The following is a 26,839-nucleotide window of genomic DNA, read 5'->3' on the forward strand; positions in this document are numbered from 1 at the left end:
TACTGAACTGATTTAGCTTGTCAAAACATGCTCAACCTCACCAGTAATATTACTCACTATCAACTTTTTACCTGTTTCTACATGATCATGCGACCTTCCTCCTAACGCTAAAACTACTTAACCCACCTCCCCCTACCAATACTCTCTTCAACTATTAACATTTTTTAAAATTTATTGCCATGTCCAGCTATAATTGATAGAATTAATGTGAGAAGTCTTTATTTTAAGGCCATTTTTTAAATAAAAAAAATTTTAAGTTAATTTGGAATTTTACGCTAAATACAAACAAAAACTTAAGTGTAACAGAAAAAAATTGACGAGATGGAATTTTTTGATATTTTTTTTCGTTTTTACCAAGTTGAAATCTATAAGAAAATGTATAAAAATCCTATGCAGTTTTTTACTTGCAGACCTGTGTTATCAGTTAAATTACAATACTTCAGATAAATTTTTCTCATCATTTTTCATTGCGACCTGTAAACTTCATATGATATTATCCTTTTCGAAACCAGACAATTTTTTATTTATTTTAAAAATTTCACTTACAAAAAAAAAACTAATCTTAAAAATTATTAATATAATATTGATACTTTTCAATCATTCTAAGTTTAGAAAAATATTTAGATATTATTTTTTGGAATAAAAGTAATTTGTTTTATAAAATGTCATTTGACAAACAGAAATATGGTACAAATAAAAACATCCATTAACCAGATTTTTGATTATGACCAAACAAATTTAATTATTAAATAATAGCCATATTATACCCCAATATAATCTGGCAGATCATTTGGCCTTAGAAATATGGTAATTGTCTGATAAAAAAAAAATGGCTTTAAACAAAGTAAACAAGCAACTTAATATATTATTTTGACTTTAAAGTGCTCAAGAATATTACTGGATGCTGAAGAATTGCTATGGTTAGAACATTAGAACACAATTCAATGCTATCGAGAGCTTCATATACAAAGGAAGAAGGAGAGGAGAGTCCAAACAATATTGTATAATTTTTTCTCTTAATAAAAAAATTCAACAACAAACACACTGAAATAACCTTGAAAAAGCTGCAAAAATTTAATAACAAAATAAAGTACTAAAACTCAAATTTAATAGCATCTTTTTATTTTATAAAATATTTGTCATTTGAAAAAAATATTTAATATGACAATTGTCAGATAATATAATAGCTGCTGTTTTATACATTAATTCCAATATTTACAACAAATATAAGAATCAGTTCATCTTAACAAATAAAAGATAAATCTGCTACAGAATTGTCTGAGAGACTAAAAATAAAATAATTCCTTCCATTTGTGTTCTAAATTTCTTATCTTCCATGATTTCAATTTAGTATTTATCAAAGATCATATGTATGTTAATAATCAAGGTTATTACAACCATTCTCTCAATTCTTTACTTCTTTTATCATTTTTGACAGTGTAATAATTTTTTCACAATTACTCATATTAACTTATTTATGATCATATCTTTCTTAAATCAACTTTCTTGTTAACTTTTTATATTTATTACTTTTCTACAAAGTTTTTATATTTTCATATTATTTATTTTATTATTTTCTTTGTTTTATACATAAAAAAATATTAAATAAAGCATATTTATAAAATTAAAATTATTATTATATTAAAACAAATTTATTTTATTATACAGTATTTTGGCATGATAGTCATTCTATTGATCACAAATTTATTTTNTTGAGTAATGAAATTGAAAACTAGCTAGCATTCATTGGAGAATGAAACAGTAGTATGGGAATACTTGTTTATCACTACAACCAAGTGTAAATAGTACAGGAAATTTAAAAGTGGTGTGTGAAGTGTGACTGATGCAGCTTACACTGATCAGCATCAGACTGTGACCTCACACGATATTGTTGCTAGTATCTATTAATCAATGTACAATATTGTCATGTGCTGCAATATAAAAAAGTCTCTGCGAGATAGCTTACTCCAGAAATCAATGTAATATGGATGTTTGTATAACATTAGTGCAACGATATGAAGCCAACGAAGTTGTCTTTCTGCAATGCCTAGTTACTGGTGACAAATCATGGGTTCATTACTTTCAGCCAGAGACTAAGCAAGCAAGGAGTGGTGAATTCCATATTGAAACAAAAAAAATTTTGCATGATTCCTTTGGCCAGCAAGGTAATGCTTACACTTTTTTGGGATCATAACGTTTCAATTATGGAACATTATATACCCAGAGGATTATCAGTGAAAAGTGCAGCAAATTGTAACTTGCTTCAAAATCATTTGAAACTCACAACAGAGCCCAAACATCATGGCTTGTTCAGTTCTGATATACTGTCACAGCATGACATCACATAGCCATATCTTGGATGACACTGTACTGAGTGATTATCATATCTTTGGAATATCAAAATAGCTCTTGGTAGAAAAAAATTCAGTAAAAATTTCAACAGAGGTGAAAACTGAAGTGCATGAGTGGCTGTGCAATTAACCAAATCATTTTTTCTTGTGGAATCCAAGCACTACTGAAGCACTGGCACACAGTAATGAACATGGTGTGGATTAGATTGAAAAGTAATAAAGTGTTTTCATTCATATGTATATACTGGGTGTTTGAAAAATAACACACTATTGGAGTGTCTGATAAAGTAAGAATGCAATATGCATGTTCTGTTGGTCATTATGTTATTATGCAGAATTATGTGAAAATTTAACATAAAATGTAGGAACATTTGTACCACATATGTACAATACTGACTGAGCAATAACTACCAGGTTGTTTTAATTTAGTAACATTTTATCAGAAATAAAATTACGTGTGTTTGGTAAAGCAATACTAAGTTAGGCCTATATGATTTAGTATGATTAGTTCTAACATTAAAAAAATAACAAAATTTCAAATTTTATTAACAGCAAAAGAAAAAAAACAATTTAAAAATTACAAGTTAATTTCATTCTTTTTAATAGTCCAATATTCTAAACAATATAAAGAAAACACAATTACATAAAATTTCTATTTATACTCTGTAATTTTGAAATTACAATAAATTAAATAGAAACTTTTATAGTGGAAAGAAATATTACCTTGCACAGGTAGTTACTAATAAAGAATTCTTGTAACTCAAAAGATAGCTTTGGTTTTCTGAATTTCCATAAGTCACCTATAAAAAACATAAATAAAATTATGATTTTTGTAAATCATCAAAATCATTTTATGAATTAACTTTCTCATATATAGATAAAATTACAAAAAATATTTAATTTTGCTAAGATTATTTTAAATAAATAACCTAATTGGTAGGTATGTTCCATGAAATGAACAAATATATAATATCAATACTAATTTATAAGATATAAGATCTCATTAATTAAATATAGCCCAATACAATTCAGCAATTGTTTGCCTTTAATATATAATTATTCGGTTTGGATATTTATATTTGTATATAGTAAAAGTATTTAACTAGTCACACATTTTTTCATATTAATCTTATTAACAGTTGTCATTTCAAGTACAATTTGTTTTAAAACTCAACATTTTCATAATTAAATACTCATATTTAAATACATTATTAATAATGGATATCAAATGACTATGTGCAAAGGAAATAACCTCAGAGAAAATACATAGTTTAAAATAATAGTCATAACAATTATTTGAATAAATCTGGTACATGACATTATGAAATTATTTTCTACTAAGAAAGATTTTAAAAATCTAATAATAATTCTTATATTTATAAAAATAATTCATAAAAATTTTTCAATCAATATTTTTAAAAATATAAAAATACAGACACCCCTTGCTATACATCAGTAATCCATTTCTGAAATCAAAGTTTTGTATAAAAATCTTAACCAAGTGCCTATTTCCCATTATTTTAAATGGAAAAAATTACATTTTGTTACAATGTCAAATTAAAATCTCTAACCTAAAATATAACTAAAACAGAGTAAACATTTATATATAAGTAACAAACTGTCATATTACAATATAAAGTACTTAAAGCATTGCATCATGATTACCAAACAATACAATTGGTAATAAACTGCTGCTTTATTTGCAGCAGCATATATAGAATGCAAGCCATCTTAAGTACAGTGGGTGATCAGTTAACGAACAAATTGGATAACGAACACTTTCGCAAAAGATTTTTATGATCAGACAACAAACACATGTTCAGATAAGGAACACTTCACTGAACAAACACAAGAAGAAGCAACGTAAAATAACAAATACCAATTGGTCTTCCTTTGTCTTCAGGCAACAATTCAAAACTTTTCAGAGTGCAGGAGACGGCAACATCGACATTCTACCCAGTATATACTGATCGGATAGTATTTCCCCAAACTTTGAAACTTTCCCTTGTAATTCCAGCCTTTTATATTTCTGACAGAAACAATTCTTTTACGTTTTCTTCTGAAAATGCGGATTTATGCTGATATTTGCTATTAAAGATCTTTTGAAGAAGTGGGAGGATGTCAGAACAACGGTCTTAAAATGACATCTAAACCAGGATGAGGTTAATAGGCATAGGGATCTCTACAATTACAATGCTATTAATTACTTCTAAAAAATCATGAAGAAGACAGAAAAGCAATCGACATTGGACAGATTCTTTAACCCCCACAAACGGAAAAAACATGACTAATAAAAATGCAAGATCGTGTACTGTATATATGTATTTTTATTATTACATATGAATAAATGTAGTAAGAAAGTATATATTTTTTATTTTTTGGGGTCTCCAGAACAAATTAATCAAATTCCCATAGAAACCTATGGTAAATCGATAATCGGTTAACGAACAATTCGGATAGCAAATAAAGTCTTGGAACGGATTATGTTCGTTAACTGATCACCCACTGTATTACTTTTACAATATGACAGTAAAACAGACAACAATAAAAAAATCAGTTAGAAAAAAGTAGGCAAATATTTACAAAAACAAGACAGTTTCTTGTAATGAACTGTTATTCACCAAGTAAGATAGAGAACCGAAGATTCAAGAAAGTTAAGACACTTTTCAAAACATCTATACATGATTCTAATAATTAAGTGATAAAGCCAACAACTTGGCTAGTTAATTAGCAAAGTTCTAATCTGACAGTTAATTTGACCTTATCATTTGATTGACATTCTACAAATTGTATTTGGAATGTAAATTAATACATTTTAAATAAAGCAATGTATAGAAAAATTCTAGAGTTTTTAGGATGTAATTATAGATTTTCTTTATATAAACATTGAATAAAATACAGATTTAAATGTAAATCCTATAAAGTTTGAATAATAAAAACTAGGAGATATTTTATCAGGAAAATTTAAATTGGATGATATTCTGCAGGTATGTCTGTAGTTTTAATTTTTATTTTTCTAAAAAAAATTTTTCCAATACTTACATTCTCAAGAACTCTTAAACTCCTATCTATTTTACGCAATTTGTCAAGATGAATATCAGATGGATAGCTTATACATTTCAGTTCATTACAGTTTAGATGATTTGCACAGGCACTTGCTGAAATTATTAATGTTTATTAATTATACATTTAATAATGATTAAATTAATTGTTGAAATAAAGATAAAAACAATAATAAACATTTTCTATAATTTATATAGACTGTTTCAAATAATTTGATTCAATTTTACCACTTTTCATACTTGATGTTATAATTTCCAATAAAAATCTATTAATATTCCTTTTTAATGAACTTTCAATGAACCAAACCAAAATTTTATTTGAATGATTCTACATCAATATTTTTCTAAATATACTGTAACATACCTATGTCTACAAGAAGATCCATACCACCTAGACTTCTAAGTTCTTCTTTAAACCATTCACCAGCTCTTCTAGAACTTAAAGTTAACAGTGTTTCCAAAGCCAAATTACCCGTCTGGAAAATAAATACAAACATTCTGAAATGCTAATATTGTATTTTAAATGATAACATTTTAAAATACTATTGAACTCAAAATCATTCATATCACTCTCAAAAAAATTATCTGATTTTTTAAATTTACCAAGAATCAGATAATTTTACTGATAAAAATTTCTCTCTACATAACATGAGTTGTTGATTATATTATGTCTGGAATTCTTCTGCTAAATTAGAAGCATTCAATCTATTTCAAATAATTCTGACTTTTTGCACTTGAATAATTTTTACACATTGCTTATTCATTTCCACAGTATCTTTCAGTATAATATAAATCTTAAGTAATTATAAATTTCCAAAATCAAATAATTTTAAGGAACAGATTTATAATCATGTTATCTTCTAATTAAATTCCACATAGACTAATAATATAAAAATGTTATGTCTCTTACGTGGTTTCTAAGAAAGACTATGACCATTAAAACAACAGATATAAAAGAGGTGTAACATTTCTATATGTTATTAGTCTATATGGAATTTAACTAGAAAATATAATAACCTTAAATAATTAGCATTTGTAGATTAAATTAAAATTAACAAAATTAATTTTTGGTAAAAAAATTTTTATAACTATTTTGTTATTTACTATAATTAAACCAAACAAATGCAATTTTAAATTTTTATTAATTATTTTAAGAAAGCAATAATGGTTGAAAATATGACATTTATTAAATAAAAATATTTTTTTTTAAAATAAGGCTGAAATGGTGTTATTGTAAATAAAAGATGTTATATCTACTAGTAAGAAAATCAACACCTACATAATTTTCCAATATGAAGAGTTTGTATAACAAATGTTTTATGTTGGTTCATTTTATAAACCTGCTTCAGGTTTGAAATTATACCATTTGAAATTCAGTAATGCAGTAATGAAATAATGACAATTCTGTATTTCATTACTGCAATAAATCAACTTAATAATAACACAAATTTTTATTTCTAATTTAATTTTAGTTATCTAATTAAAGCACAAATTAATCAGTTGACCTAATATTCAAAAAAGTTATTACTTCAACTGAATCCAAAATGCTATTTCTATTTCATTATTGTTTATTTGATAGATGCAAAATATAAATTATACATGTATGAATAACTATAAATGCCATAAAGTACTGCCAAATTATCCATGTCTATATAAAGGTCCCATTCAAAAAGTCAGGTAAAATGTTATTAAATACACAATTATAACTGTTACCAGTGAGACATAACACAGACATCAGACTGTTACAGTTCTCTATATTTTTGAAACTTCAAAAATATAGTTTCCAAAATTAAAATTTTGCTACATGATTCTAGAATATTTATTACATACTGGTGAAGATATATTTACATTTAACAAAAATCTATAGTGTAATTTAAGTTATAAACCAAATTTCAATTTTTAGAACAAAAATCTTACATTTAAGTTATCTAAGCTGAGATGTTTTGCATGTCCTCGTTGTTGTATTTGCTCAACCAACTGTCTTACTTTTTCTCTGTGTTTTTCTTGTAAAGCAGATGGTAAACTTCCATCAATATTATCATTGGCATTAGACAATTTAACTTCATTCCAGTTTAATGAATGGTCTTGTTGTGGGTCTGATTTTAAGAGCTGAAGCATTAAAGACAGAGTACTTGCTTCTAAGTCCATTGTTAATTTATCTTCACTAAGAACAAACATCAATGTAGCTGTGCACAATGATAAACTCTAGAAAATTAAAATAAATATAACAGTTATAAAGAATATAAAGTTACTTATTCTTATCAAATAATTTTAACTTACAGTATTTGAAGGAGCATCTTTTAAGGCACTGAATATTTTGGAAATTGTTCCATGGGCACGTAAGTGAATTCGGAAGGCTGACCCCATGCACTTTGATGCAAGACTTAATATACTGAAATAAATAAATCAAAACACTAAAAAAAATGCACAATAGCATAAGCAAGTAAAGTAAAAAAGTAAGTATATGTGAATATGTAATATATATTATATACGAATAAAATGTATTTTAATACAAAGAACAATTAAAAAGTCCACATTGATGAAAAAGTTCCACAAAGACCAAAGTATACACCTCACAACAGACCTTTACTTGAAGGCTACTGCTGGAGTCAGAGTTTTTACCCTCCCTACAGTTGACTTCAACTGAAACTGCCGATAATAATTTACATAATAGTAAAATTATAAAAGTATTAAAATTCCTGTAAAAGAATTTCATGATACATGCACTAATATGACCAATATCTTAACAAGATTATGCATATGATGCACAAATATAAATAAATGTTTCATTTACTTTCAGCACTGGAGAAAGATCATATTTTCAGGTCAGGGGAGTTGGTATTAGAGTCAGAATTGATGATGGCAGGAGTCATCAGTGTAGGAGAAGTTGGTATTGATATTGGCAAATTTTTTTGCTCATTCTGAGTCAACCAACTTGAGTCTATATTTCACAATTATTTTACTTTCCTAACTGTTATAGAATATAACATAGGAAAAGTGTAATGATTGATCAAATTTTGATTCCTGGATTTTTGCATTTTTTGATGTTTTGACACTCCATATGCCCAAAAATGTAGAATAATTAAAAAAATCTTTAATAAAAAAAATGTCCGAAAAACCTTTGTATCTCCAGTTGTAGTTTTTCAATTAGTGTTACTAGATTGAGTGTTATTAGAGTGAGGTTGCAAGTGGTTAATGTAAAACAGCTTAGCAAGCTTGTGTATTAAGTTTTTTCTATATCTGTGCTGTATGGCTATTGACACTAACAATGATTATCTAGTGGCCAATTACAACTATGCATTACAAAGTATTTACAGACAAATAGCAAAAAAGAAAAAAGCAACATTAGCATATAATATAAATGCCTGCCTACTATTTACAAAATATTGCACAATGAGAAAGGCAAAGAGAACATATGCAGAGCTCCAGGAAAGTACTGATGATAGACAATAGATACCTCGAATACATCAGCACTACTACACTCACTTCATAAATGTTTACAGGAACACAGATATGACATTAAGCAAGAACAGCTAACCACCTTCCTTGTCAAATTTGCCTCCGAACAGAATGTGAAAGTAGACTTCGACAACACACGTATTATTACAGTAAAGCATCAATTATCCAAAACAATTCGGGACTGGGGTTGTTTGGATAATTGGTTTTTCGGATAATCAATTATGTACAAAAAAATATATTAACCTATCCCATGTTGAAATTTGTTCAAATCCTGGCGTGTCCTTAATATCCTCTCATGGTTGCACCAGTGCTGCCAGCTAAAACACACACACCAACAAAAATAATATTGGAGTAGCCCAAGACATAGCCAAATATTGCAGCGCCACAGCGGAAATTTAAATTTGCCGACTGGAACGCTTTCAGTTAACCGATGTTCTACTGTATCAAACAATGCCACAACATAGAACATATCCAAACCTTCAAGGCAGTGAAAATTCATAATTCAGTAATAAAAACAAATAACATCAACTTTAAAGAAGAACAGCCTCTACCTACAGCATGGCAATATTTATGTGAAAAACAATTACCCCCACCAAGTGATGATAAACATGGATAAAACACTGTGCATTATATTTAATTTAAATAATATTTTAATTTTCATCATTTTAAAAAAATGTTGCTGATATTTTGTTTTTATTTTTATTCTATTCTATTTTATATCTATTTACATTATATATTTGTTTACTGGTTGTTCCAATTTTTTAAACTAGTATGTTCTATTTCACATTTTAATTTGATTGTGTATTCAGACCTGAAAAAAATCTGTTTAATTAAGATCAAAAAATGTTAGTCACTAATTAAAAAACTACAACTGGAGATACAAAGGTTTTGTGAATATTTTTTATTACAATCAGACCCAGTTCATTTGTACTGTTATAAAATTTAAAAAATATTTACAAAATTTTTCATGTGTCTATTTTGCATTATATATCAGGACTGAATGAACCTAAAATTTAAACTATAATGAATAATACACAAACTTGTCCCAATTTTCAACATTTTGATTTCAAGAACAAGATATTCTTGTAAATCAGGACCATGCCGTACAATTAAAACTTTAATAAATTTTAACCTAATGTTTTGACAATTTTGCATTTTTATTATCCAGGCTTTGTTTTATTTCTCATTTTAACCTATACTGTTAGTAGTATTAAAAGAAAATTTTATTTTGCATTAATTTCACATATTCTTAATAGAGTTTAAATACCAGTTAGGAGACTGGAATAATACAGCAATAAACATGTCTATCAAAGAGCCTTAACTGAATTCCAGTGAGATTTAATTCTAAATGAAACTTTTGGACTAAGATCTCCATTTGTAAATTGAAAACATTAGTTCAAAAGTTTTATTTCAAATTAAATCTTGCTGAAATTCAATTAAAGACCTTTTATAAATGTGTTTATTTTTATTCTTATTTTATAAATTCTCCAATTACTTATACAGAGTGTCAAATAAGTCACTAACAACTTTGATTGAGGACAACTTTTTGACCACCTGTCTGAGAGCACTGATGTCTTGCAGCTGCTATTTTGTAAACAAAGGTAATTGTTTAGTGCTGATGTGCCAATTTTTAGAAAAATTTAAACACGAGCAAATATTCAGTGGATGAACACATTATTTTGGTTAAACATTGGTACAAACGTGATGAAAACTCTACAGTGCTACTGTGGACATAGTTGACAACTTTCAAAAACACGCCAAAGCCAACGAGAGGTGCAGTTACCAATTTAATCAAGAAATTTGAAAAAACAGGCAGTGTAAAGGATGATGATGAGGCCAGGACTAGTGATTGCCAATTTACTGGATATTACATTACCAGTAATTCAGTAATTATATTTGGAATTACCAGTTTATTGGTAATTTATCAGTAAATTTGTATTAACAAATAATTTAAAATAAAACTGTATTACTGACAATCATTGAACAACCATTTATTTTCAAGTATTCTATCAGTTTAGACAAACAATATTCTTGTAATAGCAATTATTATGCTATAACAGACATTGCAATAATACTGATTATTAATTGAAAGTAGGCTCTTAAAAAACATAATACATTTAGGCTCTCATTGTCTAACCTAGATCTAATTTTTGTACATATAGCAGGTGCATTAGAAAAAACTCTCTCGGAATCAATAGTTGGACGTACTGTCATTAGAGCATTTAAAATCTTTTTAAGCTCTATGAAATAATTCATTTCTTTCTTAACTATATCTTTCACACTTTTAAATTTACTTATATTACTGTTATCAGTGTCTATGCTCATTCCAACTTCTCTTTCATTGTTAAATTTGCCTTTTCTATGTGAACAAAGAGTATAACTTTGTTCTCCTGTCGACGTGAGAAGTTGATGGTGTTGTAAGCAATGAATACCTCTCATCAGAATCTGAGTCTGAACTAATTTCAGTGATATCCTCAAGTCCTGATTCATTTTCATTTTCTGATAAGTGCTTTATTATCCCTACAATTCCATTCAAAATTGTATTTTCCTTAACATTATTGGATATTTTGTGAGACTTATATTTGTTCAATTCTTCTGGGTTACATAGATGTAGATACATTAAAATATCAGAGTAAATAGTTCATCTCTCTTTTACATGAAAAATAATTTCTTTTTTTAGTTTGTTATGCAGAAAGAAATCCCGCTTTGATAGTTCTTCTATCAGATCTTCAATGTACAAATTTGTGTTTTTGCAACACAAGGATTCGAACTGCTACTTTAATATAATACAATCATTACAACCTATAGGACATCAATTCAAGTTCATCTTCAGAAAAGGTTATATCTGAACAAATATCAATTAGATTTTCAGTCATATTTTGGATCATGGGTGATTACTAAAGGGTTACCAGAAAGCAGCAGAGGAGGAATTTCATGGCCACTTTATTCCCCGGACCTCAATCCAATGGATATTTTTTTCTAGAGCTATCTCAATAATATTCTCAGCAAGTTTTATGTCAATGCAACAAATTCCTGATTTTTATCCTTAATCAAAGTTGTTAGTGACTTATTTGACACCCTGTAATGTATTACCGATATTTTCAAAAATAATTCTTATACTTAGCAAGAGACAACTTACATATAAAACAAATCACTGATAATTTTTTTGACATTATTAAAAAAAATTATTTAGGGTAGATTTGAAATTTAGTCTTTAATTAATAAAATGAAAGAATAATTAATAAATATTAACAGACCTTAAGCATCTGGTCCCAACATTAGCAATCTGTAAGCCTTCCAATAAATATTCTACATCATCATTAAACTCTTGTGTTTCTCCAGATTCATGACACTGATAAGCTTGCTTCACATTTTTCACAACTGTATACAACTAAAAAATTTATTTAATTAAATTTAATTGAAGATAAGGTTATATTAAAAATATAATATATATAATCCAAGTATTCAGTTAAAATAACTACAGAATAATTCTTTGGAAGTTTAGAGAATAATATGTAATTTTTTGATCCAGATGAATTTTCTAAGATATCTTTCAGGGTTCCAACAAAAGTTTCTTTTATATGTAGATGGCTAGATTATATTATAAATAAGTAATAAACTATGTAAATTTAAACTTGAATATATTTTTATTTTTTAAGGAGAATAGTGTGATGCTAGGAAATAATCTGAGATTATTTTCAGATTAAGCATTTTTTTTTTGAAATTACACATCCCATCATCAGATCTTAAAGAACTGGAACAAAACCGTCAAGACATTAAGAGGCATACTAAAGTCTTTGAGCATTATGAATTATTCTTTGGAATTTTGAATAACTTGTTTGAATGTGTAATGGACTATAATAAACATCAGACAGAATGGAAATAATTTGTTATTCAACACAATAAAATTGTAATTTTGTATGTCTACAGCATTGTACTATTTTTCTTACTTCTAATGGAATCATGAAATCTGCTTAAATGCCCACTCTCTTTTTAAATCTGAATATTTCATTAAAATTTCTGCCTGTCTTAAGTAATGCAGAAAATTTTAGACAAATTTAATTATTTGAACAATAAAAATATAGTATCCTGTCTACGTATCACAACTGCAAATATTAAAAACATGATGTTACCTAAAAATATTTCTCCAAACATCACTGAAATATTGCAAAATGTAATTAAAATGCTATAAAAAGAGCCCAACTTGGTATTAATGCTCAAGGTGCACATTTGTCAGATATTATATTCCATATATACAAAAATACAAAAAAACTTAAAGGGTTAAAATAAAGCATAATTTTTTTTAAATTAATTTTCTTCTTTAATTTTGCACCAGCTTGTATTCTAGCTAATAAATATTACTTTTTAAATACTTAAAATTTGAATTTCTGGTAATTTATACAATGTAATAAAGGAATCAATGTTATTTGAGAATTATTATATCAATAAATTTTTGATAAAACATGCAAATAATAATAAATATTTTAATTTCTTAAATATAGTGACTTTTTCATTAATTCACTAAGCAGTATAAAACAATTTTTTGATATTTAATTATCAAGTTCATATTTCACTGTCAAAGACAGAAAGATGTGATCACATTTAAACACTATAAGTATTTTTAATATTTTACTTTATTTCATTAAGTATTACTTGCTATCAAATGTAATAATTTTTTTCATATATTAATTTAAAAAAATATACTAATTATTATTTAAACTTCAACTTATTACATATAATATGATAAATTACAAATGTTTTCATTGCAAAATGTAGTCTCATATGATCTACAACAAACTCAAAATTTATTTACAAAAGAATATATTTTACTCTTATTAAAAGACAATTCAATTAAAATTCTACATTAATAATTAAAATATATATTATTCTTTAAAGTTCAAACATATTTTTTTTTATTAAACATAATAAAAATACCCTAATCATAATTAATAATCAATGAACATACTAATCATCAAAAAGAAAGTTAGGCTTAGGTAGAAACTGAAAGATGCATGTTATTATGTGATAACATTGGTAATTTGATGTATCAATTCTTTACTAAATGACCTACCTATTTAATGACCACTCAGACTTATGACCAGCTCTCAAGTGTAGGGAATCTCATTTTGTGGTCTTAGTCTTGTTCCCATAGTCAATCAGTATTTACTATAGTATTTACATTTGCAATCTCTAAGACTACATATTTCATTTATAAATTTGTATTTTATTATTCACCCCTTAGTATAGGACATAGCAAAAAGAAAGAGCATGACTTCATCTTGAAGCACAAAGAATCAAAGGAATGGCAACAAAATTGGAAGTGTAGCAGCACTTGAAAGAGGAAAAAAATAGAATTATAAAAGTTTACTGTAAAGCCCTACAAGAGCTTCCATTTCTTTGCAGTCATCTCCCTTACCTTCTTCAGCTCTTAACAACCCTGTTGATAACTGTGATGATTTCTGGAATCTTTACCACCTTCTGAAGGATTCAATGATTAAAATATTTATCTGAATGGCAAGTTTAAATAAATAAACTTCAATGTTTTTGGTACAACACAAATAATTTTTGCCAATAGTATTTTTCTGCATTATGTAAGAGATGAAAATTGAAACAAAGTTTTCAAGTTGGAGATTCCTTTACACCATTTCTTTATCAAAAATAAATTAAATAATTATTGTTTATTAACCAGTTCACTTAACAACTTAGTTGTAGAAATAAAGATGTCAGTCATTAAGTGAGGAGTGCTTGTAGTATACAATAAAAAGCATTTGAAACAGGAAAATTTTATTAATATGCCAAGAATATGAAAGTTTACATTTAAAAATTGATAAAAATGTAATAAGTCAAACTGGAGATTTTTCTTAAAAATATTAAAATGTCATTTAAAAAATATTTTTAAAAGCATTTTTATGTTTTAATGAAACTCTTTATATCAATTTATTTTAGAAGTGATAATATGTCTTTAGATAAAAAAAAAAAAATTGTTTTTCTTAATTATATTCAATTTCAGGATTTGGATAAATCCTGAAATTTATTATTTGTTGAAAAATGTCAACTATTCAGAAAATCTTTCAGATGAAATCATTAGTAACAGAATCCATAGTGGTATTAATAAAGTACTGCTTTTCAAATCTCAAAGTTTTACAATGATACAATGCATAGAATTATACTTTACTGAACATTTTTTGGCCTATGTTCTTTAACTGAATTGTTTTTCCGTCTGCTGCAATAATCTCTCATTTCCTGCTTTTTTTTACATAAATAAACCTTTTCATTAACAATTCATTTGTTGGATCATTATCTCTGCTTAGATCATCATTACAAAAGCATAAAGGATGCCAATTTGCAATATATTAAGGCACAAAAATAATTCAATAGGAGTAAAACTCTATAATTCAAATTAGAGAAAGTGAAATTATAGATTAGAGATCAATTATAGATTGAGAGTTTTACTCTCAATTATACTCTATATAACAGGGGTGGCCAACCTGCGGCTCTTTGAAGGATTATTTGTGGCTCTCGATAAATGTACCCGAGTTCCCTTTTCATTTTTGTGTTATTATATTTAAAAAAATTATTATTGTTCCGTATGTGTTTCAAAATGTCTTTTAAATTACTAACAACAAATATGAAAGACTAAGTGCAACGTTGTAACAAATTTCATTTCCGTCCAAGTTAAGAATGATATGACTCATCGAAAACTGCGCGAACGAACATAAACAGTGGCGTAATCGTCCGTTATCAACCGACTCCAGACCGATTTTGAATTTGTAAACTGTCATTGTGCTCTGGAAGAAACAATTTGTATCACTCTTGCTATGGATATAATTTGTAATCTGGAATTTTTTGCATACCTTTTTAATACGTATTTAATTGCGGCTCGCGAAAAATTTCAAATTTTGAAAAATGGCTCGGACTATCAAGGAGCTTGGCCACCCTGGCTATATAAGTATAAACACATTCAATGATAATGCATTACATTTTTCAGGTATAAATAGAAAAAGGAATAAAATAAATATATTTTTTGAATTAAAATCTTATTATCCTAGAATGTAAGAAATTTATAGTTTGAAATTTGGGAACTATGTAAGTATTTACATTTTAGAAGCAAATCAAACTATAATTTGATCCCTATTCACTTTGTCTTATTAAATAGTCAATATTAAAAGGAATGTCATAAAGTTTCCATAGCTAAAACATATACAATATATTGCATATGCAATAATGTCTTCCTTTTTCTGTTTTTACTTGAAAAAAATTGGTTATGTATTATCATTGAAAACATTCATAATTATATATATATATAACCTTTAAACACATCCTTTATCCTCGTTCAACCCCAAAAAGTTTTTTTACTCCTATCAGATATCAATTACTGAATAGCTCTCTACTGTGTTGTGTGGTTTAAATTTGGAAACAATTATTCTTTTTTTCAAACTTAGCTCAGACCACAAATTATGTTTGACATGTATTATGTTGTGTTTTTTGTATGGATGGCACAAACCTTAGCTACTGATTAAGAAAAAAGTGAGTACTGAAATATACTAATAAAATTATTTTAAGATACAGTATAAAAAAAATACAATTACTTTTGAGATACAAAAGAACACTTATATTTCAAAAGTAATTGTACCTGTACTTTTTATACTTTTCATAGTCTCTTCTTATACCTTATATTTTATTTTTAATAAAATGATTACAGATTTTAGAAGTTCAGATTATTTACATAATAAAATACAATTATAAGTTTATGAAATAATGATAGATTTATAATATTCAACAATATATAGTTAAGTAAATACTGTAATTATTACCTCCTTCACTTTTTTTGGACACTTGACTGAAACAACTGCTTCAGATGAACAACTTTTAGGAATCTGAACAACTTTTGATATTGAACATTGAGATACTTCTGAATTCTCAATTTCATCAAAATCATCAGCTAATGATGGTACAGTTGCATTAGGTTCCTAAACAAAATTTAAATATTTTCTTATAAAATTTGAACAAACTTATATTTCATAAAACTAAATTTAGAAATACAGTCAAATCTCAAGTTAAGAATGCCCATTTACAAACAAAATTTTGAACACCATATTTGTTCTGGTTGCCATATGTTAACTTGGTTTCTGAACAAGCTACTTGGCAGAGCCAGTTACCGATGGTCAACTTTCAATACTTCCTATGTTAAAGTCGATGGCTCGACCAATCAACGACAGGACTACCAATTCAGTAGTGGCACCAAGATTTGTCTCATTTCATTAGACATCACAACATAAACCATAATGATATTGTTACTCAAATTAAATTTCAACGTGCATGCAGATAAGATACCACTTCTGATTTTTGATACACGTCACAATTCAATTTAAATTAAATTAATTAATAAAAACCACATTAATTGACACTCATGTAATGTATCCAATGGCATCCACTAATTCATGTTTAAATATGCTTAAATTAAATAATAAAATTTTTTTAACATAATATTATATATTGATATTATAATATTAATACTAGGTAGCTAGTTATTTAAAACTAAAAATAGTAAAATAATAATTAAAACTCTGGTCTTTATACCAAAACAAAAAACCAAAATCAATTTACGTAATTAAAATTGAAATCAAATTAATTGAAACATAATACGACATACTCTTTCAAGGCCCATCACAAATATTTTGTGTTTTACCCATTCATACAGCAATCAGAACTTGTTTCTCCCTCAGAAGGTTCTTAACATCTGACTATGACTCATGGAACATGATGGATTGAACGTTCTGGTATGTATAAAATCCCAGTCTTTTCCAACAATGTTATGCTATATTATATTGAGCAACTTCATGTGCACTCTCTAATGCAAAATTACAGAACACAGAAGAGATGTTTTAATAAACAGAAGTTCCATGAAATTGGCAGATCTGGTTAAATATCGCAATTTTCAACCATTGAGAAATGAGGGCTTCCTTGATATGCAGGACAAACAACACACATTATTCCTGCTCAGAACTTGCTCATCCTCCAAAAAACTCCTATGAACCAATCATCTCTAGGATGTACCAAGCCTGCACTTAATTCCTACTTAATCATTTTATTGCTTTTTAAAAAAATTTTAATTCTATAATTTCTAATTTTTTGTTTGTTTATGTATTGATATTTTATATATTATTTTATTTATTATATTTATTTATTTGGTATTGCATTTATATCATTTATTTTATTATATTCATTATATTTAAGTTTTTATATATTTTTGCTTTTATGAGGCACCGAGAATAGTAAAAAAAAATGTAAAACTTATTCAGTTAAACAGTCAACAAGAAAACAAGTTACAGTCGACCCCCCTATAAGATCATTGATTTTTCCGTTTTATCTGAATTACATGTTGTACGAGTCACTTAGATTTTACAAATATGTGAGCCATTCACAGTCCGGCACACGTATTTGTAAAATCTAAGTGACTCGTACAACATGTAATTCAGATAAAATGGAAAAATCAATGATCTTATAGGGGGGTCGACTGTATATAAGTGCTGAGTCGGCGACACCAGACTGACATTGTTGCTCATAAAGAATAGCAGGAAAAACAAATTTTTAGGTAGAGAAAATTAAAAAGGAAAATATTTAAAATTTAAGACGCAATAAAGTAAAACAAAACAAAAATGTAATAGAAAGGGCATAGGCATCATAAACATCGATAAAGACAATCATAGTTGAAAGGACAGTGTCAAATAAACCCAGGCAGACCTTTATCACAGCCTGAGTTGGTCTCAATTTTCACCTAGAGACAGGTGAAAGACCAATAGAGGAGCATAGAAGGGAAAGCACAACCAATTAGAAATAATTTGATCCCAAGGAAATTATAAAACCTCCACAGTCAAGGAAGAAGAACTTCTTCTCGAGTACACCTGTTGTGATTGTCACCCACTTCTCTTGGTGCTTCCGCTCGCTGCTATCTTGTGTTACTTTACTACTTCGAACTCTAACTCACCATCACCCTAGACTCCACCATCGCAAGACAAAAAGGAAACCACTACAGACACCCAACTGTCAGGACATCGACATCTGGGACCTTGTTAATCATTCGTAAGCATGATCTTCAAAAAAATAAATGGTTTCTTTGTGAAACACTTGTCTTTTCCTGTCTCCTAAAACTGCCACCCACATACAAGTAGGCCTTAGTCCATCCTGACGAGAGGGAATGAAACCCCCCTCAGATCGACAAACTTACAGTGGTGTCCGAAAAGTGGGATTTTAAGTCCCTAATCTCAACCAGGCCAGTGAACTTACACTTTAAATATTTAAAAGAGCATTTCTCAAATTTTAAAAGTTGTATTCCAAAATGAAAATTTCTAGAATGACTTTTAAAGTTTGTGTAGAACATTCTGTTTTAATAATTAAAACTGACAAAGCCTCAATGCAAGCAAAAATATTTTTACCACAAAAAACTTTCTTTTCTAAATTACTAGTAGCTTGGGATGCCCCCTAGTGGGCGTTCTTTACAAATTTCCATGAGGCACGGTTCCTTTGACTTTTTTGTTCCTATCAATATGCTCTACAGCTCTGTTAAAGTCTGAATGGTAAGATTTACCCTCCAAATGAAGAGGTGGCAACCCCCAAACCGTAGACCCCTGTACTAACAATAAAGTCAAAGGAACCATACCCCTACTCGCAACCCTTCGAGAGATATAAGCCCCTGAAATAATAAATTCCTATTACAAATATACTGAATTATTTATATTGTTATATTGACCAAATAATAATTTATTGGCCAAACGAATAATAAGAATTAAAATTGTTAATTTAAATGTTTGAAATATGACACACAATAGGGGCTCCTCTAGTGTCCGTTATCAAACGGTTACAGGACAGACACTCGTTGAATGGGTTATATATATATAGATATAAATATGAAGAGTGCTGACCTCTGAGAGGATATCAATAGTTGAAGTGTGTCTACAAGGTCTAACCAACAAAGAAGTGAATCAAGAGTAATTTTCTAATAAACTCTTGATTCACTTCTTTGTTGGTTAGAGCTTGTAGACACACTTCAACTATTGAAATTCCAGAAATCACCAAACAACAGCAGCAATCTAATGTTTGGTAAACAAATTTTGGCAGATGGAGTGTTTATGATGAGAAATATACAGGTTGACTTTTGCTATCATCAAAAAACTGCATAATCCATCAAGGATGCAATCAATTGTACCTGCATGCATCAACAAGAAGACTAAGCAGGGTGTTTAGTGTTTCGCATTTAGTTCTTTGCAGAATGCTACTTTTCAAGTTTAAAAAATGTAGTTATCACCTTCAGATGCTTCACAATCTTCACAAAAAAGACTATGCAGCCCATGAGAATGTATTGTAATCTTTTAAAAGCTGAAAACAGAGACAATCTAATGAGCAACATTTTGTTCAGTGATGAATCAACCTACCATACATGTGGATATATTAACAAACATAATTATAAGATTTAGGCCACTGAACATTCACATGAAATTTCGGAATGGGTAAGAGATTCACCAAAAGTTAATGTTTAGTTAGACATCACAAAACACAAAGTATATGGCCTCTTTTTTTTTTTGCTGAAAACACTATTAATGACAACATTTACCTAGATATGATACAAATGTTTTTGGTGCATCAACTTGTTTCCAATGGAATCATCAATTCTGTTGTCTTCCAACACAATGGCATTCCATCCATTTTGCAACAACTGTCTGTGACTACCTACATGAAACTTTTCCAGGAAGATGAATAAGAAGAGGTTCAACAAGATTTTGGGATCCACAGTCACCTGACTGTATATAGCTAGATTTTTTTGTGTAGCAAGATGAGATGTACATAATTAAGATTAACAACATTATTCAACTTAAGGAGCAGATAACAATAGTTGCAGTAACTAAGATTACATCTAATATTTTGGAAAAGATTTTCCATGCTATTAGTGAATGTTGGTATTTATGTGTTGATATGTAGAATTATATTAATACAGTATTTGTTAGTTTTCATGTGTTTTATTCATTTATAACACAAATAGATGTATTAAAATGCATTTTTACAGAAATGGATAATTATGTTAGAAACACCCTATACATATAAACAATATTAGTTTTTCAAATAATAATGGCAAGACAAAAAATATTGTAATTTAAATTAATAACAAAAAGTACCTTTAAAAATAAGCAAGTTTTGCTTAACATTAAATTAATCATGCCCAGATTCTATCACATTACTTGAGGAGATGAGATTTGAAGTTGACACCTTATAATATCTAATTTCTGAGAATTTGGATTTTTCTGGTAATGTACTCAAATATCTCATTTTGACTGTACCATTTTATTTTTCTGTATATCTGGTTCTATTCAAACATTCATGTCAATAAGTCAGTAAATAAGTCAATTCAGCTTAATAATTAAATCTATAATTTATTAATAAATACATTGTATGTTTTCTTTACTATTATTTCAATTCTGGAGCTTAAAATGTCACCCCATTATTACATTACTGGTTTATGCAAAGTCCACATTAATGCAAAGGAGGCATGTGGATGAGAAAGACTAGACATTTCAATATTGATGAGTTTGGTTAATAAAAATTTTGTTAATACAAAGTACCAATTCTTAAGTCCTTCTGACTTTGTATTCATAGGGTTTGTTAAAAAGAGCAGTACAATAAATTAGCATGCAATTTTGCACTTTTTTAACAAAAATTTTTAACACAAAACCATTATAAAAGAATTTTTTTTAATATATAAATAATTAAACATTATTGGAAATAAAAACATTAAGCTAACTATACCCAACTCCATTTTACATAATTTTTTTTACGCAACTTTGTTTCAATCTAACATGTTCCAATAAATTTGTCTTTTTAAAATTTCTACTTCATTTTAAATTTTAAGAAAAAATATTCATAGAATTTAAAAGCTGCTATACACACTTGAAAAGTAAATTTTAAGATTTGACTGTTTTTAGGATTTACTTCAATATGTGTAGCAACCATCAGTCTTTCATTCTAAATTTATGCTACAACTAGCTGTTACCCACGACTTTGCAAGCAAACACCATTTATATTCAGTATTTCAACAACCATAGTAATTGTTATATAACATCTACCACTGAGAATGATGAAAATTACTGAGAATCAAAAGAATTGTTTTCAATTTGATCAATTTTCTGGAACGTTTACAATCGTTCTATAATCGAACCAATATGCAATAACAAATTTGAATTTAAAATTGTTTGAACATTTGGTTAAAAAATCAAAATATATAAAAATATTTAGAACAATGTCTGAAATGTTATCAATTTACTACACCTAAGTTCTCAACAAAGACTAAACATGGTTGAAAACAAAAAAAATCACATCTAAAATAGTACAGTAGAAGCCATTCTTCATGTTAAGCCTTAATCCTCTCCCAGTGGGGGAATTTTGAGAAATCCCTTCTTAGTGTGCATTTTTGTGACGTACCCTAACTGTGTACCAAATTTCACCTCTTTAGGTTCAGTGGTCTGCTCTGGGTGATGATGAATGAATCACTCAGTCAATCAGCCAGTCAGGACAAGTAATTTTATATATTTAGATTAAAGAAGTCAAAAAAACATTTAATTTAAAGTTTGGCAATTTGTTTTTGAATGTGTTTCTAAGAATGAATAACAATCTTTTTAGATATCCAGCAGAAAACTTTTACTAAACAAACATTTCATGCTAGATTATAGCCTTTTTTTTTGGAACTAAACTTATACATTAAGAATCCAATCAAATATCTAAAAAGGTTGTGTTAAATATTCTTTAAATACATTCATCCAGGACCGGATTTAACCACTTTGGGACCCTAGACATTTTCTTCTTACTGGGTCCCCTCCCTCTCCCTACAAGAAATAGAGCACACAAAAAATATAAAACAAATTAATAAAAAATATTTAATATACAACAATAAATTTTGGTTTTTCTAGAAAAGTTTGAACAGTTTGTTTATAAATTTAAAAAAATTGAAATTTATTTTATTATATGTCTAACAAAAGTTGTTATACAATAACAATATTACATTAAAATATTAATTGTTTAATTTAACCTTTTTGGTTAATATTTAAATAATATAATATTTTACCCATAAAAGGTAAATTGAATAATGAAAAAGATAATTTAAATAAAAGCCAAGATAGTTTAAAAAAGTAAGTATATAAATATAAATACACTTTATTTAAAACTTCTGTTTTCTAGTCTTTAATTCAGCAAAATTATCAATTATTTCATCATAATTAATATTATATAAACCATTTTGTTCGATGTATAAAACAGGCAAAGAATTTAATTTTGATTCACTCAGTGAGTTTCGTAAATAATTTTTTACACGTTTTAATACTGAGAATGACCTTTCACCAAATGCATTTGATATAGGCAAAGTTAAATATATTCGCAATATTTCTATATTTGGAAATGTTGATACTAGTTTTGTGCTCTTTATAAATTGCAGCATATCAGATGGCAATGTTATTTTTTGTCTTTTGCAAATTAATTTAAATTGCAACAATCCCTCGTCCAATTCTTCAGTATCAATGTCACCACTGTACCATTTTTTTTTAGCAATATGGTATTAATCGATACGTCCTTGTAATCACCATCAGCTATGTTTGTGTGCAGAATTTTAAAAATTTCATCAATATCTTTCAAAATAAACAGTTTGACTGGGCCCTAGACATTTGTCTCATTTGTCTGTGATGATCCGGCCCTGCATTCAGCAGTAGTTTTTGTAAATTGCATTTCTTCTGATTTCTTTCAATACAGAATAATTTTTGTATGCTATTTGGTATTAAAAGCTACAGGTATTTTGATATTTAATTGAGTGTCAAATTAAAATTTGTGCATATAATATAAATTTATTAAATTTAGCTAAGTAAATAAGTTGCAATTATCCATTCTCTGATTTATTAATTAAAATTAAAATATTTTGTTTAAACATCCTATTATAATTAATTAATTTTATTATTTTTACTGGTTTTTAAGGTCTGGAACCAATCCATTTCTCCACATAGACAGTACCTTCTTTTTTACATAAATTTTTTTAAACATATTTACCATGTAAAAAAAAACAGGGCTGGGTGTAGTTATGTATTACAGTTTTCAATATTTTATTTGAGCACCAAAAAATTATTAAAAAAACTTAAATTTAAAAATAATAATATATTTTTTAAAATTAAAAATATTTATTACCTTTTCTGAATTTGAAAACTCATCAGAAGCTGTCTCCTGCCAATGTCTCAATTTATACACTGGTTTATTCTAAAAATAAAAGTGATAATAATAATTAAAAACAATTTATCATCTTTATTTATAAAATTTAGTAATTACTATATGCATAACAAATCACCAAATTATATAAATTTCTCTATTATATGCTAGCTTGTTCTTAGCAGTAATGAATACTTCATTATGAAACTGGAATCTTTTTATTATCATCAGTAATGATTTATCAATGTATCAGTCAGCTAGCAGTAATTATTAGTTATTTAAAGCTTGTCAACCAATACTTCCTTTAATGACACATGCAATAAATTTATATTTCAAAACATTACTAATAAATATATTAATAGATCAAAAGATACAAGTTGATTAAAAAGTATTTGCTTATATTTTATATAACAACAACATTCAATAAGAATAAATTCTATTAATAGATATATCCTATGTATAGAAAGAAATTTTCTTAGCATATTCAATTGTAAAATCTAATAACATAATTTATAGAAAAAGAACCAGAAAAAATATTCAAATCACTTCAAAGTACGAAATTATTCTAGAATCATCCAAATGATAATAAATTCAAGTATAAAATCTATATTTTGTATGTATAGTCTATTCTATTATTCTAAAACTAATGAACCAGGATAATTTGAAAATTTTTCTGATAATAAAGTATAAACAAATATATTTGAACCTGTTTCTTAAAAAAATTTAAATACTTCAATTTTAAATAAGTATAATCCTAATTGATAAATAGTAAAAATAATTATACTGACAATTATGATATTAATTTTTAATGAAAATATAAAATTTAACAAGGAAAGACTCAGAAATGTATTTCAAAGATTTGGATCAGCCTTTGCCATGGTTATTCTGGAATGCTAAATTTGACCTGCAGTTTGAATGATGCTTCTATGCTTGAACTGTGGCACACAGTGAAAAAAATACGCTTAACTAAACACTATCTATTGTGTACCAAAGTCATCTCTTGCTCTGACTGTGAAAGCATCTCCTGCATTATACTTGTGTTTTCAGTACTTTTTCACTTTATTTTAGTTTGTTTGGTTATATATATATAACCCCTACCTATTATCCATAACATCTAAGAAGAGTGTGAAAGCAATGAAGCTGAAGAGAAAGGTTGTTGTATTGACTATTGAAGTGAAAAAGGAACTCATGAAGCATGAAACTGACAAATCTGGTGACCCTGTGTAAAAATTCTAAACTAGACAGTGTGCACCATTATTAAGAACAAAAAAGCAATAAAAGCAGCAAATATGGCTAAAGGTGTGACAATATTCATCTCTGAGAGATTGTGTATTACTGAGATGGAAAAAACTCTTCCTAATGTGAATAAATGAGAAGCAATTGACTGATGTCTTCATCTCAAAGAGGGATTATTTGTGAGAAAGCCAAGTAAGGTGCATAGTGATCTTAAGAAACAGGTCATCACCACTCCTTACTAAGACATGGTAAATGCAGTTTTAATTTTATTATACAGTATTTACATATTTTATTTATTGTTTTCTTGCTTTAATTTATTATTTTGGGCAATTAATTATGTTATTTTTACCTGAAGTTACGTGTATTTTCTGTTTAAGTTTATCGAAATGGGTATTGTTTAGGATCTAGGAATGAATTCACCTTCCATTATTTCAAATGGCAGAAATTGATTTGGACTTCAAACAATTCAGAGTTCAAACAAACTCTTGGAACAAATTCAAAGTACAAAGCACCATTGTACATCTGAAAATTGATAGTTTGAGAAAATTAGTATTTTCTTATTTAAATTGAAATCTAAAATACCTTTAACATTTGACAGTCAGCAAGCAGTAAGAACTGCTGTAGGAGGTAGAGTGCTCATCCACAGATTCTATACTTGTGTTCATATGCTCACTGGAAGTTTGTTTTATTTTAATTTGATTATTTTTATTTCTCATATAAATTATGATGATTTTTGAGTTATTATTTTCAGTTGAATAAAGAGCTATTATTTTACAAATGAGGCATATAATCAGGAAGGTAATGAATTAATTATTAATACTTGTTAATTATTATAGGGTCTCTCTTAAAATTCCAACTTTTTCAACATATTTTCCAGTAAACTTTTACTATTTTAGAATTAAAGGTATCTTTTACTGACAAGTAACAGATCTTTATATTAGGTATAAAACAAATTTCACATACAATGTAACTGCTAAGAAGATACCTTTGATATAATAGACTCACAAAAACCTTTAAGTGACCAGTAAAATATTTAATTGTATGTGTTCCCTTCTGTGTGATAGTTTAATGATTTGCGCATTATGCAAGTCGGCACTTATGCCCAGGGTCGCAGCATAAGTTGATAGGGCAGTGGTGCATCTATTATGATCAATGTCATATTTGTGTTCGCATATACGCTTATCTAGGGACCGTATCATGGAGCCAATATATACAAGGCCCCTTTGAAATCTATGGGATAGAATATACCCCTGGAGCAAATCTTTTATCTATGTCGTCTTTGCAGTTGTCATAAATGTTCAAAGGGACCTTGTATATATATTGGCTCCACGATATGGTCTCTAGATAAGCGTATATGCGAACATAAATATGACATTGATCATAACAGATGCACCACTGCCCTATCAACTTATGCTGCAACCCTGGGCATAAGTGCCGACTTGCATAATGAGCAAATCATTAAACTATCACACAGAAGGAAACACATACAAACGCTAGAAA

The 26,839-nt window shown here is 27.7% G+C and overlaps 1 protein-coding gene across 1 annotated transcript; it reads right to left on the reverse strand.

The window, feature by feature from the left end:
* Positions 1 to 3,041: 3,041 nt before the first annotated feature.
* Positions 3,042 to 24,150, reverse strand: LOC111614654 (wings apart-like protein homolog). The gene is made up of 8 exons (XM_023356018.1): positions 24,086 to 24,150; positions 16,687 to 16,842; positions 12,130 to 12,263; positions 7,694 to 7,805; positions 7,331 to 7,618; positions 5,778 to 5,889; positions 5,394 to 5,509; positions 3,042 to 3,151 (listed from the first exon to the last, which is right to left on the reverse strand). Exons 4-8 carry the CDS (start codon positions 7,778 to 7,780, stop codon positions 3,071 to 3,073), a joined length of 684 nt encoding a protein of 227 aa, XP_023211786.1. The 5' UTR covers positions 7,781 to 7,805; positions 12,130 to 12,263; positions 16,687 to 16,842; positions 24,086 to 24,150; the 3' UTR covers positions 3,042 to 3,070.
* Between the last annotated feature and the right edge of the window lie 2,689 nt (positions 24,151 to 26,839).

This window comes from Centruroides sculpturatus, unplaced genomic scaffold, assembly GCF_000671375.1.
Source record: "Centruroides sculpturatus isolate CEXI.00-Female unplaced genomic scaffold, Cexi_2.0 scaffold2224, whole genome shotgun sequence".
NCBI classification, from domain to species: Eukaryota; Metazoa; Arthropoda; class Arachnida; order Scorpiones; family Buthidae; genus Centruroides; species Centruroides sculpturatus.

Excerpts from the sequence above, each read along its gene's own strand:
- LOC111614654 (XM_023356018.1), bottom strand. The coding sequence starts at position 7,780 with ATGGGGTCAGCCTTCCGAATTCACTTACGTGCCCATGGAACAATTTCC. Across the intron at positions 7,619-7,693 it reads AAGATGCTCCTTCAAATACT|AGTTTATCATTGTGCACAGC; the intron begins GTAAGTTAAAAT and ends TTAATTTTCTAG. Across the intron at positions 5,510-5,777 it reads GGATCTTCTTGTAGACATAG|CAAGTGCCTGTGCAAATCAT; the intron begins GTATGTTACAGT and ends TAATAATTTCAG.